Source organism: Canis lupus, chromosome 30 (assembly GCF_011100685.1).
Source record: "Canis lupus familiaris isolate Mischka breed German Shepherd chromosome 30, alternate assembly UU_Cfam_GSD_1.0, whole genome shotgun sequence".
NCBI lineage: Eukaryota > Metazoa > Chordata > Mammalia > Carnivora > Canidae > Canis > Canis lupus.
The window spans coordinates 7780629-7795501 of NC_049251.1; the positions used below are offsets into that span (position 1 = coordinate 7780629).

Sequence of the window (14873 nt, forward strand, 5' to 3'; positions counted from 1 at the left end):
CCCACCTATAAAATGGGGATCAGGATACCTCAAATGGTTGTTGCAAGGATTCAGTGATACACTGTATGTAAAGTACTTAATATGGTGCCTGCACATGAGCTTAATAGCATGATGATCATTATTTATTACTATTACTAATTAGCAGACACTGGCAAGGGAAATACAGTTCTTATTACTTCCTCTTCAGTATATATGCCATTCTTTCCACAACAAGTATCTTCACACTCTTGCTTTTTAGATCGCTTTTTCTTTTTTTCCTCAGCTGTTTGTGTGGATCGGGGGCTGACGTACCTTTCCAGGGCAGGCTGAGTTAGGGATGCTCTTGGTTGTAGACTCAAAGCAGGTGGCCCGAACTCATGAAATCATGAGCATGAGGACTCTGCTCATGGACAAGTGCCAGCCTCCCAAAACCTTTAATCACCCCAGCCCCACAACTGATGAGGCAGTGAGAGTGAGGACCACAAGCTGTCTACCAGTCCAGCTGCGTGCCCAGCTGTGGCTGCAGATCCAGCCACCCTCTGCACACTGAGAGCTGGGTGTGAATGGAGGCACAGATAAGGCCGAGAGGTGAGTGCTGGCGCTCTGGTCCCTTGGGGAGGAGAGGAGAGACTGTCAAGAGTTCTCTGCAAAAGCCCAGGGGGAAGACATGGTCTGTCCTCCCATGCCAAGCCCTTCTAGAATTGTAGAAGGAACCATCTGGGACTTAAAATAAGTCCATGGGATGCCTGGGTAGCTCAGTGGTTGAGCGTCTGCCTTCAGCTCAGGTCATGATCCTGGGGTCATGGAATCAAGTTCCGCATCCGACTCTCTGTGGGGAGCCTGCTTTTCCCTCTGCCTATGTCTCTGCCTCTGTGTGTGTGTGTCTCATGAATAAATAAATCAATCTTAAAAAAAATAAAAATAAAAAATAAAATAAATTAAGTCCCATGTGGGTTTCCTTTTTTTGTTTTTTTTTGTTAAGAGAGGAGAGGGGCAGAAAGAAAGGGAGAAAGAATATATACATATATTCATATATATAAATTAAATATAAATATGTACATATATTTAATTTAAAATACATATTTATTTATTTGAGAGAGACACCATGTATGGGGGTGGGGTGGGCAGTAGGGCAAGAAGGGAGGGAGAGGAAGTGGGAAAGAATCTCAAGCACAGTCCATGCTGAGCCCATCATAGGGCTGGATCCCACGACCTATGGGATCATGACCTGAGCCAAAATCAAGAGTCCTACGCTTAACTGAGTCACACAGGTAACTCATGTGTGTTTCCCTTTGAAGTGCCATCAAACTTGCCTGAAGGTATAGCTGAGTGAGCCCTGGACCCATCCTCAAAAACCCAGATTTTAGTCTCTACGGGCGCAAAGTTTTGCTGTGAGATCCTGGCAAGTTATTACCTGAGTTCCCTCATCTATTAAGCTTCTGATTATTTCTAAGATTCCTTCCAACTCTAAAAATCTTTATCTTCTAATCAGAAGGGCCAACCTCGTCACTTTTGTCTCCTGCCTTTCCTCTGAGAGGTGATAAACCTAGAGATGAGAGCCAAAAATGGCAAGGGAGATTGGCTTCTACCCCGGCAAGGTGTTCTTGGACGCAGTATTCATATTCTCTGCCTCTGTTTATCTATCTGTGAAATAGACTGGCTTTTCTAAGAGTAAAGGAAATAAGTTAGATGCCCTTCTCCAGGTGGGTGTGGTGCACTGCACCTAAGGAATGCTCTCTCAGAGCTGGCTTTGTCCTTCCTCCTGTGCTGGTCCACCTTTTTATCAGGGCCTGGGTAAAGCCTCAGTGACCAAGCCCCTCACCTTTGTGAATAACAGGAAGCCAGTGAGGACAGGGAATATGTTGGCAGACACACCCAGGATCCCCAAACATCCTAACCTGCTGGAGCAACAGCCTGAACCTCACAAGGTAAAATGAACAGGGCTTAACTGAGAGATCTGGGCTTGGCTCCAAGGCACCATCTGTACAAGGACAGGGTGGGGAAGTGGCGGCTTAGCAGAAGCACGTGTGAATAAAACTGAGGGTTTGCGCTGACAGCCAACTCCATCTGAGTCAAATGAAAAGGCTGCTAACTAAGCGGACAGACTCTCAGGCTGCGAAATTCAAGTACTGAGCCCGGTGATCCTCCATCTTGATATCAGAATTGCCTGGAAAGCTCTGGGAACACCGGGAAACTGGCTGCATCCAGACCCTCTGGGTCTGGACCTGGGATGGGTGGATGGGGAGACTCAGGCCATTCTCATTCTTGGCATGCATGTCAGATCACCAACTTCTGTTCAGGTTGTTTCATCATGGGGAAACGCACAAGCAGGAGAACATTTTGCAAAGGGCAGCGAGGCTGTACGAAGCACACAACACGCTGTGAGGACTGCTAGATAACACGACCATGACATCCTCAGCAACCAGCAGAGAAGACACAGATGGTCCACGAGGTCCCCCTTCAGATGATTAGACTTGTCCTCTGGGTTCCTAAAAGTTAGAGTCTTAGGTGACCTCATGAAACATTATGAGACAGATTTGCTTGCAGGAAGTTTGCAACACAGTACACCTGAGGGAGTGAAGGAATCAGGATTGGGGGTGGGGAGGCAGTGGGTAGAAACTGGTCAACGATGTAGTCACAACAAAGGACTCTCCTACAAAGGAGGTTTAGGGTTCACAGGCAAGTTGAGATGGCCCCAAGGAGGGCAAGAGGACTGGTCCTTTGAACCCCCTACATTGGCCAGACTATCCCTAGGAAGGGCTCATGACGTCAGGCAAGGCACTTCCCTTTGGTGGTTTAAGGAATTCCCTGGGGAGGGATCCCTGGGTAGCTCAGCCTGCGTGGTCCTGGGGTCCCAGGATCCAGTCCTGCATCGGGCTCCCTACATGGAGCCTGCTTCTCCCTCTGCCTCTCTCTCTCTGTGTCCTTCATAAATAAATAAATAAAATATTAAAAAATAAATAAAAAAGAATTCCCTGGGGAGAGACTCATCTCTCAGCCATCAGCAGCTAGCACTTCTGGTAACGTGTGGGGATAAGCTTCTTTGTCCCAAAGGCAGGATCTGGGTAGTGCACCATAGCAACCATCGCAATCCCCACTTTGCAGGACTCAGACCTACTTGCCTCATCTGCTTGCTCTCCATGGAATCACCCCTCCAGGATTCTGATGATTGCTTTCCCTGGGAAACTTACAAGAAGGTAAGTGGAATATAGTCCCCACAACTGCAGCTTGTTTTGGTGACATAACTGATATTCAGTGTCCCCCACTCCCCAACCATTACTCATTCTAGATTCTCTTTATCGTCAACTTGTACGTCTACAGGTCTAGTTGGCTTACGTGGTAAAATGACTCAGATCCTCAATCCTAAGGAATATGAGCCCCTAACCACCATGTCCCTCTCAAACCATGCCACTGCATTTGTCCACTTACTATCAAAACTGGGCAAGTGTGTATCAAGAGGTACCCTAGTGGATGACCTGGGTGCCAAACATATTCTATCCTGATCCCATGGTGGCAGCAAACCTAAATCTTCCAAAGGATCAGGGTCAAATACCTCTACAAGGATATGATTCTTTTTTTTTTTTTTTTTCCTACTGTCTTTTGGTCTTCTGTTCTTCTGTTTGAAGAACAGAAAGCAGCCACACTTAAAGTTTACGAGATTCTTGTTCTGTCCCTTGGTGGAAGTGTTTACATCTGGGAACCAGATTCTCTATACCTGGAGAGCCTGAAACTAGGAATAGGAACCACAAATTCCCCCAAAAGGGTCACTGGGAGTGATATTAACTAGGATTATTCTTATTTTCACATCTTGTCTTCTGGCCCTTGGTATCACACCCATTTGGCAATAGAATTATATTATAGTTATTGAATAGGGTGCACACTTCATCCTGGAGCATGGTGTCCCATCATCTCTAAAATGGTCCTTCAGCTGCACCTTTGAAAGGCTATTCTTTTACTCTATCAGCTCTATTCAAAGTGGGTGGCAAAATATGTGATAGTTCCAGAAGATTCCATGATCTTTTGCCCACTCTTGATCTGATACGATGGTATATGAGAGTCCATGTCAGTAAATGAAATACTCTTTAAGCCCTCAGGGAGTGGAGCTGATTGAAGCCTTTAGCAGGAAAGAGAAATCCATATCCAGAATATTTGCTGATTCAAGTCAAGATTAATCACCAACCTTCCAGAGAAGAGCAGGTCCAGTGTCATCAACTTGTTACCAAGTGGCTTGTTGGCCATCAGTTGCTGGCAGGTTGAACATTTGGTAGCCACAATTGTTAGCTAAGCTTTGGTGAGTGGGAGACCATTCTGTTGGGCCTACCCCTGCCACCATATACAATATGCCTATGTGTAGCCTCCATCTGTGCCAACATGGCCACTTTATTTATGTGCTCATTGTGCCAATGTGAGTGGTTGATGACAGAGGCTGGCAAACATCAGCTAAGCCAAGTCATTCTATCTACTTAACCAAGTGTCTCCTCTGGTGGAGGCTCTCAGATGGACATTAACATGCAATATATAGGGACGACTGGGTGGCTCAGTGGTTGAGTGGTTGAGTGCCTGCCTTCGGCCCAGGGCATGATCCTGGAATCCCAGGATCATCGGGCTCCCTGCATGGAGCTTGCTTCTCCCTCTGCCTGCGTCTCTGCCTCTCTCTCTCTCTCTGTGCGTCTCTCATGAATAAATAAATAAATAACACCTTTTTTAAAAAATGCAATGTGTAGATCTTCACATTGTGCTCATTCTCATAAATACATCTACATGCCTCTCCCCAAGACCTTCTTGTTCCCAATTCCCCAATATTGCTTTTTCTAGGCCTTTAACCAACATTTGCTACAGCCTGTGAGCCTATACATATTTTTACCCAGGGGCCACTCTTCTAGGGAGTCATGATGATGATTCAGGTCCCCAGATATCAATATAATTCAGATACTGCATGCCCTTAAAATGTTTGGCCATTTCACCTCCCCCCCCCCCCCCCCCCAGTGTACAGTAACCCAAGTAAATGGCCATGGGTCCCATTGAGGAAGGACTAGTGAAGCCATTGCTATATTGCCATAGTATTCCAAAAGCCTTCCTCCTAGGGACCTAACCTCTCCTTTAGTCAGCAGTTTCTAGATTTAAAAATTGAATCAGATCTGGAAACTGCACAAGGTATTGTGACTTTATACTGGAACAACTGCCATCAATCTCCTGGCCTTTCATTCTTGATTTCTTTTCATTGTACAGCTCAGGAATTTTGTGTGTCGTCTGCAGATCTTTGGAGGTTCTGATGCCATTTCAGAGATTTCATAAGATCAAAACTGCCTAGACATTTGCACTGATGATGCAAAAGCAATGGTGGATAAATCTGCTGGAACTTTAACAAACCAAGGCAGTGGTGCCAACTGTTCCAGTAGTTCATAGTAAAGACAGAATGAAGAAAGAAAGGAAACAAAGAGAGTATGGAGGGAGGGGAAAAGGTCAATTCACTTCAGAGTATCCTTAATGAAGCAAAAAAAATTGCTAAAATTGATTAAATCATGACCCTTAAATACATGTCTTTTAAATATCCTCTGTGATTGGGGAATCTGGCTGTCTCCATGCAGTGTGCAACTCTTGACCTTGGAGTTGTGAGTTCAAGCTCCTCATGGGGTGGAGAGATTACTTAAAAATAAAAAAATCTATTAAGGGTGCCTGGGTGGCTTAGTCGGTTATGTATCCAACTCTTGATCTCAGCGCAGGTCTTGATCTCAGGGTCCTGAGTTCAAGCCTCACATTGGGCTCCACACTGGGCACAGAACCTACTTAAAAACTAAACAAAAAAAAATTGAAAAAATAAATATAAACAGACAATATTAGATGGAAAGTACTATACTGCACACCCAAGTATAATGGGTCTGTCTTATGAACCACTGTGCCACTGAGTTATCAGCTGAACTATTTTTTTCATGGAATACCATTTTCACTTGCAAGAACAACTGATAGAAAAACTATGGTTATTAAGATGTGGCTATTTGGCAGATGTTTTATCTAATTCAAAATAAGTAAGCCTGTCACTTTGGGGAAAACAATGAATAGTATTTGTGACTAATTTTAAAATTTGAACTTTCTGTGAAAATTAGAACTTTAGAAAATTTATATGCACTATCATGAGTTTGACAGATTCCAATAAACTTTTTCTGATATTAACAAATATAATTTTTAATATTGTATAATGAAATTGTATCAATATTTGAAAGATCTGTGTAATCCAACGAGCCATTATTTTCCAAATGACCAAAGCAGGATGTTATAAAACTATACAAGGGTACAAGAGCCATTCATAGTGCAGGGCAGATTAATAGACTTTAATGTGAATGAGTTCATTGATATAGTTTTATATTCTACAGTACAACTACCATTTAAGAAAATACTACTTGTTGAGTTTTGGTGTAATCTCAAATTATGTGAAAAGGCTATTAAAATGCTTCTGTCTTTCTCAATTCCATATCTGGGTCAGGCCAGATTTTCTTCATATATTTTAACCAAAACAACATATTGCCAATAGAAATAGATATGAGAATCCAGCTGTCTTCCATAAAGCCACTTTTTAAAGATTTGCCAAAGTGTGAAAAAAGCTACTCTTTCAACTAACTTTTTTTTCTTTCCTAAATAGTTCTTTTTCATAAAAATATACTCTTGATGTTAACATATAATGGGCTAATTGTTTTTTAATTAGTTGATAAGCATTTTATAAATTTCTCAGTCTTAGAACATGAGAGACTCCTAACTCTGGGAAACGAACAAGGGGTAGTGGAAAGGGAAGTGGGCGGGGGGTTGGGGTGACTGGGTGACGGGCACTGAGGGGGGCACTTGACGGGATGAGCACTGGGTGATACACTATATGTTGGCAAATTGAACTCCAATAAAAAAAAAAGAAAAAAAGAAAAAAATTTTTCTCAGTCTTATTTCTAATATGGTAAATGTTGATAGATATAGCCCCTATAAACAAAAGCTCTTTGGAGACATTGGTTTTCAAGAGTGCAAAGTGCTCTTGAGACCAGAAAGTTCGAGAACCACTGGCATAGGTTGAGCAAAACCATTACTGGCGGCCCATCTAGTTTGCCCTAGGGATGCTATGTTCTATTCACTGTCTGCCTAGCTCTACTGTCAGGACCTTCCATTGCCAGTCCAACTTGCTGCTCATCACAGTGGTTGCACCAGCCTCTGGATTCTATTATCTCATGGTCCTATCGTCCTCATGGCTATCAAAGAGCCAGTGCTGTAATGACCTCTGCTGTCAGCCCTGGCCTGGAGAGGACAGCCAAATGAAGTTCCTCCCAGTGCATTCCTCTTTGCTTTGATAACCAGAGTTAAAAAAAAAAAAAGATAACCAGAGTATCCTCTGGGCCTTCCTACAGGACTGAAGTGGGTTTCTGGCCTTACATAGAGGACTGATCATATAGCAGGCTCATTTCCCTGAACTTTTCGAACCCTTCTTCCATCTTCTGCTATGGCAATTCTGGCATTTTCATTTCACTTGACTGGCCATTGCCTTTCCCCTGTCTCCCAGGATCTTTGTCAGGGTATTAAATCCTATATCACCTGAGAGTGCTCCCATATCAATACACTCTCCTTTTTTTCTTAACTTAATATTCAGGTTCAGCTCCCCATTAATCCAGCCTATACCTCCTCTCCGGGCTCCTACCAGTACATGTTGATTACTTTTGTAGCTCCTTGCAGGTATAGCCCTCTTCCTTTCCTAGTAGGTCCCTAAACATCTCTGGTTGGGTTTTGTTGCAAGTTGACGCTTACTTATTGGTCTTGTAGGCCAAAAGAGAGAGGCAGCTTCCTTTGGCATCTGAGAGCAATTCCCAGGGACACTGGAAGCTGTGAGCCATCAGTAGCCAACACTCCTGGCAGCTAGAAGAAGGAGTGCTTCCACCCTGATCTGAGGGTACCCTCACTACAGAGACACATTTCAGCTCCACCTATGAGGCAGAGTAGAGCAGGGATCAGAGAACCTAAGGCCCTAGAGTCAGAATGACTCAAGTTTGAAGTCTATCTAGCTATGTGACCTTGAGCAAGTTACTTAGCTTTCTTTGGGGCTCTTTCTTCACTTTGAAGATGGAGATAAGTAGTCACTACCTGATAGATTGTCGTGAGACAAATGAGATGAAGCATATAAGGGCTTAATTTGGAGCCAGCACATAATAAGAGCAAGGATGTTGCTACTGTTATAATAAGTCAAAACGTTCCAGAGCTGGAAAGGCTGCTTTATAGAGCAGAAAGTAAGGTACACCATCATGGCTATCTCTGGATAGCTGTCACTGGACAGGGATCCACAGAGATGTTGTGGAGGAGGTCTTAGGCCCCTTGGGGGTATTAACAAAAGATGACCTGTGGGGTCTATTCTGTCCCCAAGCTGCCTTGATTTTCTGATTTCTTTGTCTCTACTTACCCTTGGGTTGGGGAGAGGCATTTAGAGGAGCATTTCACTTTCAGGCCACTAGGGGGCCACTGGGTTGCCTGCAACAGGAATACACTAATGGTTTCTTAATGGCTCAGGCACCAGGGAGATCAGACTCCATTATATCTGAAAGCATTTTGAGTTCCTAGGGTAAAAGACACTATGTAAATCCAGATAATAAATAGGGCTTATTGATGACAGGTTAAAGAATCTGGCACTGTTTAGTTTGGAGAAGAACAGGGTGAGACGAATTCAGTAAGGGCTTTAAGTATATTTATTCCTTAGCATGGAAAAGAGTGACATGCTGTTCATCTACCCCACTGGGAACCAAGCAAGAAGAAAGAAGTTTACTTAATATGGAGTACACTCAAAGAAAGAGGATGGAAGGAGGCTTTGGGTTGGCCTTACCTGGAATCTTTCAAAATAATTCACCTTGGTATAGTTGATCTGATCAGTTCTGTCAGGAAGACCAAAAAGCAGGGGAGAGAAGAGAGGACAACATCCAGAGACAATTCAGAGATTTTAACTTAACAGGCCACCCTGGGAGCAGGATGGGGAAGGAGTAGTTGTTTTTTCCCCATCAGTGCACAAAAGGCAATTAACATTCCAAATTTTGGATGTCCTTAAAATTTCTCAGAAGTACAAGGGCAGGCTAGGGTATTCCTGGAAATCGCATCCAGTTGACTACTGCTAGTGGCAGACTCACACCTGGATCTCAGGAATGAGAGAGAAAGGCTGGGTTATAGGCCCCTGGTTTAAGCAGCTGATGGACACCCTCAGCTCTGGCAGCCAGCTGATTTCTGTTTGGCTGAGGTAGCAGAGCAGCAGTGCTGGGGAGGAGCTCCCTTGTAAAGGGACAGGTGTCTAGAAGGCAAAGTTTTGGGGCATCAGGGTGGCTCAGTGGCTGAGTGTCTGCCTCTGGCTCAGGTTGTGATCCCGGGGGTCCTGGGATGGAGCCCCACGGTGGGCTCCTTGCTCAGTGGGGAGTCTGCTTCTCCCACTGCCTATGTCTCTGCCTCTCTCTATGCGTGTGTATCGTGAATAAATAAGTAAAATCTTTAAAAGAAAAAATAGAAGGCAAAGATTCTTGTGGAGGAGGGGAAATGGGAAGGGCAGAGAGGGTCCTGTCCCACAGAGTCAGGGGTCACGATCACACGTGAAGGGGGAAGGGGCCGGCACACACAGGATCCCATCACCACCACAGCCCTCTCCCCCACCCCCCCCACCCCCCACCACACAGGCACAGTCTCTCACATACCCACTAAGACATCCAGGCAGCACACCCCCCCCAGCTCCGGGAACACAGGGAGTAGAATTCAGGGAGGAGGGAACCATAAATTCCGGAAAGCCTTCTACAGAGGGAGTGGGGAGAACAGAAGGCAAGAGAGAGGAGGGCAGAAGGGCAGGAAGGCACAGGGGAAAGCGGCTGCCACGAGGGAGGACCCACCTCATAAGGGAAGGCGGAGAGGAGGAACAACAGCCCAGACTCTGAGGCCCAGAGGGAATCCGAGAAGGGGAGAGGTCCGAGAGCCACCAGTTCAGTGCAGTTCCTGACCCAAAAACCCAAAGCTGGAAGTCGGAAGCCCCGACCTGCTGCGCGCTTCAGGACTACGGTGGAAGGCGAGTCTGGAGAGCCCAGCTCAGCGCGTGGCTCTGCCCCAGAAACTTTGAAAGGTCTGCGCAGCGTGACCCGGACTCTAAGAGAATAAGGAAGGGAATCGGGAAGATTTCAGCAGAGCCCCGAAGGCCAGCCGGGCCGGGGCGGGGGCCGGGGCGGGGGCCGGGGGCGGGGGCGGGGGGCGGGGCGGCGGTGGTGAAGGGGCGCGACCGGCTGTCAGCAGAGCGAGGGAGGGTTCCAGGCTCCTTAGCTGCCGGTGCGGGATGAGGGCCCGGCCCACTGGGAGGGAAGGGGTCCACGAGACCCGCTCGGAAGGTACGTGGAGCGGGGCGAGAGCACGCGAGGACACGCGCGCGTCACCACCCCCACTTCGGGGGTATACTAAGGCCTGCGGGCCGCAGCCGCCGCTGCTATTGCACCGGTCACTTCGGACAGTCGGGAAGGAGGACAGAGGCGCCAGAGTTGACAGCTCCTGGCTCCGACCGCCCGGCCCCGCCCCCTTTCCCGTTCCGCGCCCCGCCCCGAACCGCGCCGTTCCCCTTTTAAAGAAGCCCCCGGGGCTCCCATCCCCGCCGCGCCGGCCCGCGCGGGGCTGCGGCGCCGTTGCCCTTTTAAGAACCGGCCTCCTTTAACTCTCTCCTAACGGGGCGTCCCGGCGGAGCTCGCGGCGCCCGACAGAAGCCCGCCTCCCCGCGCGGCATTTCCGGACCCCGGCGTCGCCCTTTTAAGAGGCAGCCCCTAGCAGCGCTCCCCCCGCCCCCTGTTGCCGGCGCGCGAGGTGGGGGAGCCCTGCTGGAGCGGAGCGCGCCGTCCGCGCGGCCACTGGAGACCGGGCGGCCGGCGGCCGGGCAGGCGGCGGCGGCGGCGGCGGCGGCGGCAGCGGCGGCGGATGGGGACGCGGAGCCGGGCGGCTGTGGCGGCTGTGGCTGTGGCGGCGGCGGGGAAGCAGCTGACGGGCCGGCGGCGGCGGCGGCGCTGGCGGCAGTGACTGGTCCAGGCCCCGGCGGCGGCTGCAGCGCCGCGGTGGAGGGCTGCGGGCGGGCGGCGTGAGGAGCGGCGGCGGAGCGCGGAGCTGCCGGGAGCGGAGGGCGCCGGGCCGCCCCTTGTCCAGTCCTCGCAGGCCGCCAGGCCCCCTCCAGCCGGGGCCGTGGAGCACCGGGGCAAAGGCCGGGGCCCCCCCATGAAGGAGCGCGACGCGGCCCCGGCCGAGCGGGGCAAGCCGGCCACCTACACCGGGGACAAGAAGGCGAAGATGGCGGCCAAGACCAACAAGAAGTGGGTCCGGCTCGCCACCGTGTTCGCCTACGTGCTCTCCGTGTCGCTGGCCGCCATCGTGCTCGCCGTCTACTACAGCCTCATCTGGCAGCCGGTGGGCGCCGGGACCTCGGGGGGAGCCGCCGGCCCGCCCCCCGGCGGCTCCAACGCCACCGGCCCGTCCGGGACTTCGGGGGCGGCGGCCGGGCCCAATGCCACCGGCTCGTCCCGCCGCGAGGCACCGCGCGACGCGCCCCCGCTGCAGGCGGCGCGGCCCGTGGCCCCCGAGCCCCCTGCCGACAGCCCCCTGGCCGGGCCGCTGGGGCGGCCGCGGGGGCCGGAGGAGGACGAGGAGGAAGCGGCGGCGGCGCCGGGGAGCCGTTGAACCCCTGCGCGCCGGGGGCGGCCAGGAACCGTTCTCCCCTCCCCAAGCCCGGAGGCAGGACTTTGCAGCAGGACGCGCGGGGAGCCCGCGGGAGCGACCCCCTCGGGAGTGAACGCCCTCCCTCCCCGCGACGGTCGCCAGCTCGCCCCGGGAGCGAGTGGCCTGCAGCCGGTTCTTCAGCCCAGGGACCACGATTCGGCGGGGCTGGGTGGGGAGTTTGGGGTTTGGTCTTCCCAGGACCGTGCTGCGCCAGGGCCCGGAGCCATAAAGGGAATGGGGGGAGGGGTGGGGAGATCCCAGCTCCGAACCCTTTTTCGCCGCTAGCTCTTGTGTATCCTACGTGCAGGAGTGACTCGGGCTTTCCCCCAAGATTCAGGGGAAGGAGGGAGCTATAGGGGCTCTTTAATAAGCTGAAGCTCTCGCAAGGAGGGCACCAAAAGTAGTGGAGCTCAGGTACGTCAACCTAGTTGCAGTGGCCACAGATGCATTTAATTTATAGATCCCTGTATATAGTTGTTGACATATGCACTAGAAGCTATAATTACACAGAACTATATGTATCCTCCCACAACCCTGGGTAGCTACCCACTGATGGGGTCATGCAAGGGCTATTTGCTGGCCCCCAAAGTGCAGCTAGCCAGAAGGGCACAAACACTGTTGTTTTCATCACCCACTCTGTTCCTCCTATTTCAGAAAGATAGGTTTATGACCCAAAAGAGTATAATCATCCTGAGACTTGAAAGGATAGTGGAAAACCTTAGGAGAAGTAGAAGCAGTTTAGGGAGAGTGGAGAACAAACTAATCGCCTCCTCTTCCCACCCTGGTGCCCCCTCGGAAGAGGCTTCCTGTTGCAGCCCTAAGTATCTGGAAATGGGCCAGGGAAGAAGGAAGGGAAAGAGCAGTGCCTCTGTGCTTCAATCCTTGGCCTTCTCTCCTCACAGAGTTCTTGTAGGAAGAACAAGCTTTTGTAAGTAGAGTGGCTCACAAGTGTTTTTATTTTATTTTCTGCTCCTCGAGACCTCGTCTTGTTCCAGTAATCAATCACCCTTGCCTTCCCTCTTTCCTGAGCCTGCAGTGACTGCGTAGCCCTGCAATTAGGGCGAAATCTGATGTGAAACCAGAGCTTTGAGCACATTTTCTGGTTTTGCATTGTATTAGAGAACCCGAAAGGCTAAAAAGTGGGCTTCAAACTCAGGATTGTGCTTTGATAGCCAGTTAATAGACCAGCCGTGGGAAAGTTGCATTGGTTTATCTTTACCTCTCCTGATAAATCCTACTTATATGCAGCCTATACTTTGATTGAGAGGAGAAACACCAAGGGAAGTGACATCTGTATAGTTCTGGGACAGCAAGAATTATACATCCTCAATTTGGATTCCATTTCCTTCTGCCACTTGCTTTTAGGCAATTGAGTGTGGGTAGTGACAAGATATCAAACCCCTTAGTGTTTCCTTTTTGGGAAATTAGGCACCTTAAAAAAAAAAAAGACAAAAACTTACCCACCTGAGTCCTAAAACAGTTTGTGTCCAGTTTTCTGGCCTACACTCTAGTTAGCTCTGACCCAAGTTTACAGGACAACAAGTCTTGCTTTAAGCCATGTTCTGTTGTGGGCAAGATAACAGCAGCTAAGCTGTCAGCCTAGGAGCCGGCTGGTAGCACCCTCAAGATGTCTTGGCTGGAGGAGATTTCTGAGTAGCTGATGTGACTTTGGTCATTAGGAAGCCTTTGAGGCCTTTTTAAATTTTTGATGGGGGCCTGGGGGTGGGGAAGAAACATAAAATGCCACTTTATAACTTCAATGATAGCCTGTAATTTATATTTATTGTGTGAATTTTTAGTCCTATATTTTAATAATTTGTAAATTGATCTTATTCCAAGAATCCTTTGAACTTGCAGGAGGACATCTGGGAATCCAGTCCCCTGCCCCCATCCCTGCATCCTGGACTGTCTAATCCACTTTGGGATGGATCACAGAGTCTAGAGAGACCACTCATAGGTCCAACTGCTGGCCTCCTGACTCTAAAGCCTTCACTGGAATTGGGACATTAGCTCCAGCTCTAGCTGTCAACATGACCAGAGACATTATTTATAATTCAGCCATTTAAATATACCTGTCCTCAAAAAGTCCTGTATATTTTTTAAAAGTTTTATTTTTCAGGTGAACAAAAATACATTCTAAGAACTCTACATATGCCTGTGTAAGTTGACCATTTCTCTTTCGTACTCCTTGGGGAAAGAGTGGAGGTTGGAAGAAGAGATGGTCCGAGATGTGGTGGTTAGATGTTGATGAATAGGTGTAGGAGGAAAAAGCAATTGCCCTGATGTTCTCTGTGCCTGATGGCTTAACTGAATTGATTAGTGAAGAGTGGTAGGAATGCATCTTAGTCGAGAAGCAATCTTGGGGTCAGATGAACAGTGATACCTAGCTCAGTCACCTTTTACCAACCTTTAAAAACCTCTGAAAGGTTCTGCTCTGAAGGGTCTCTGAGCAGATGCCTAGCTGGGGAAGCTAAGGGACCAGCAAGCATACATATTAAGAATTACTACCAAAAGAAAAAGAATTAGTACAAACACTGAGCTGGCTGAGAGCTGAGGTGAGGATAAGCCACCTGATAAGCATCACCGTTCTCCCTGTTAAACCTTCAGCGCCTAGATAGTTCGAGAAGTACTAACGCTGGGAGGGTCGGGAGGGTCGCACTGATGTGCCTGCAGTGGTTGGTCAGAGCTTTGTCTACAGTGGAGCAGGCAAGAGAGCCAAATGGCTGAGAGAAGGTGTAGGTTGCTTCAAAGGTAAGGCCTTTTCTCCCCCTAAAGCAAACAATAAAAGACATGTGGGTGAAAAGCAAAATATAAGGGATTAGTTATGCCTCAAAATACATGGCACACGGTTGAGCTGAGCTCATTATTAGACAATGCTGCCCAATACAAAGCAGAGTGAGAAGCCAGTGTCAGTGGGGCCCCCTGAGGCCTGCACTTCTCCAGAGCTGTTGGGGGCTAGCTTCTGTGCTTTTACATCACCTTGTAGTCTGCAGGGGAGCATGGAAAAAGTCCGCCCTTCTTTTATTTTCCTCTTCAGCCTACACAATGGCTTTCTGTGAGAGGGCTTGGTAAGGCAGAACAGAAGGGAAGTGAAAGAGTTTCCAAGGTTCTTCTAGTCAGCCCCCCCTTTTGTATAGATGGTGACATGTGGCTTTTGCAGTTGCACA

General features: G+C 48.9%; 1 protein-coding gene across 1 annotated transcript; it reads left to right on the plus strand.

The window, feature by feature from the left end:
• Window positions 1–11079: 11079 nt before the first annotated feature.
• INAFM2 (InaF motif containing 2) lies at window positions 11080–13854 on the plus strand. Its single transcript, XM_038580050.1, has one exon. The coding sequence runs from the start codon at window positions 11209–11211 to the stop codon at window positions 11665–11667; it is 459 nt and encodes a 152-aa protein (XP_038435978.1). The 5' UTR covers window positions 11080–11208; the 3' UTR covers window positions 11668–13854.
• Window positions 13855–14873: the final 1019 nt, after the last annotated feature.

Excerpts from the sequence above, each read along its gene's own strand:
- INAFM2 (XM_038580050.1), top strand. The coding sequence starts at position 11,209 with ATGAAGGAGCGCGACGCGGCCCCGGCCGAGCGGGGCAAGCCGGCCACC.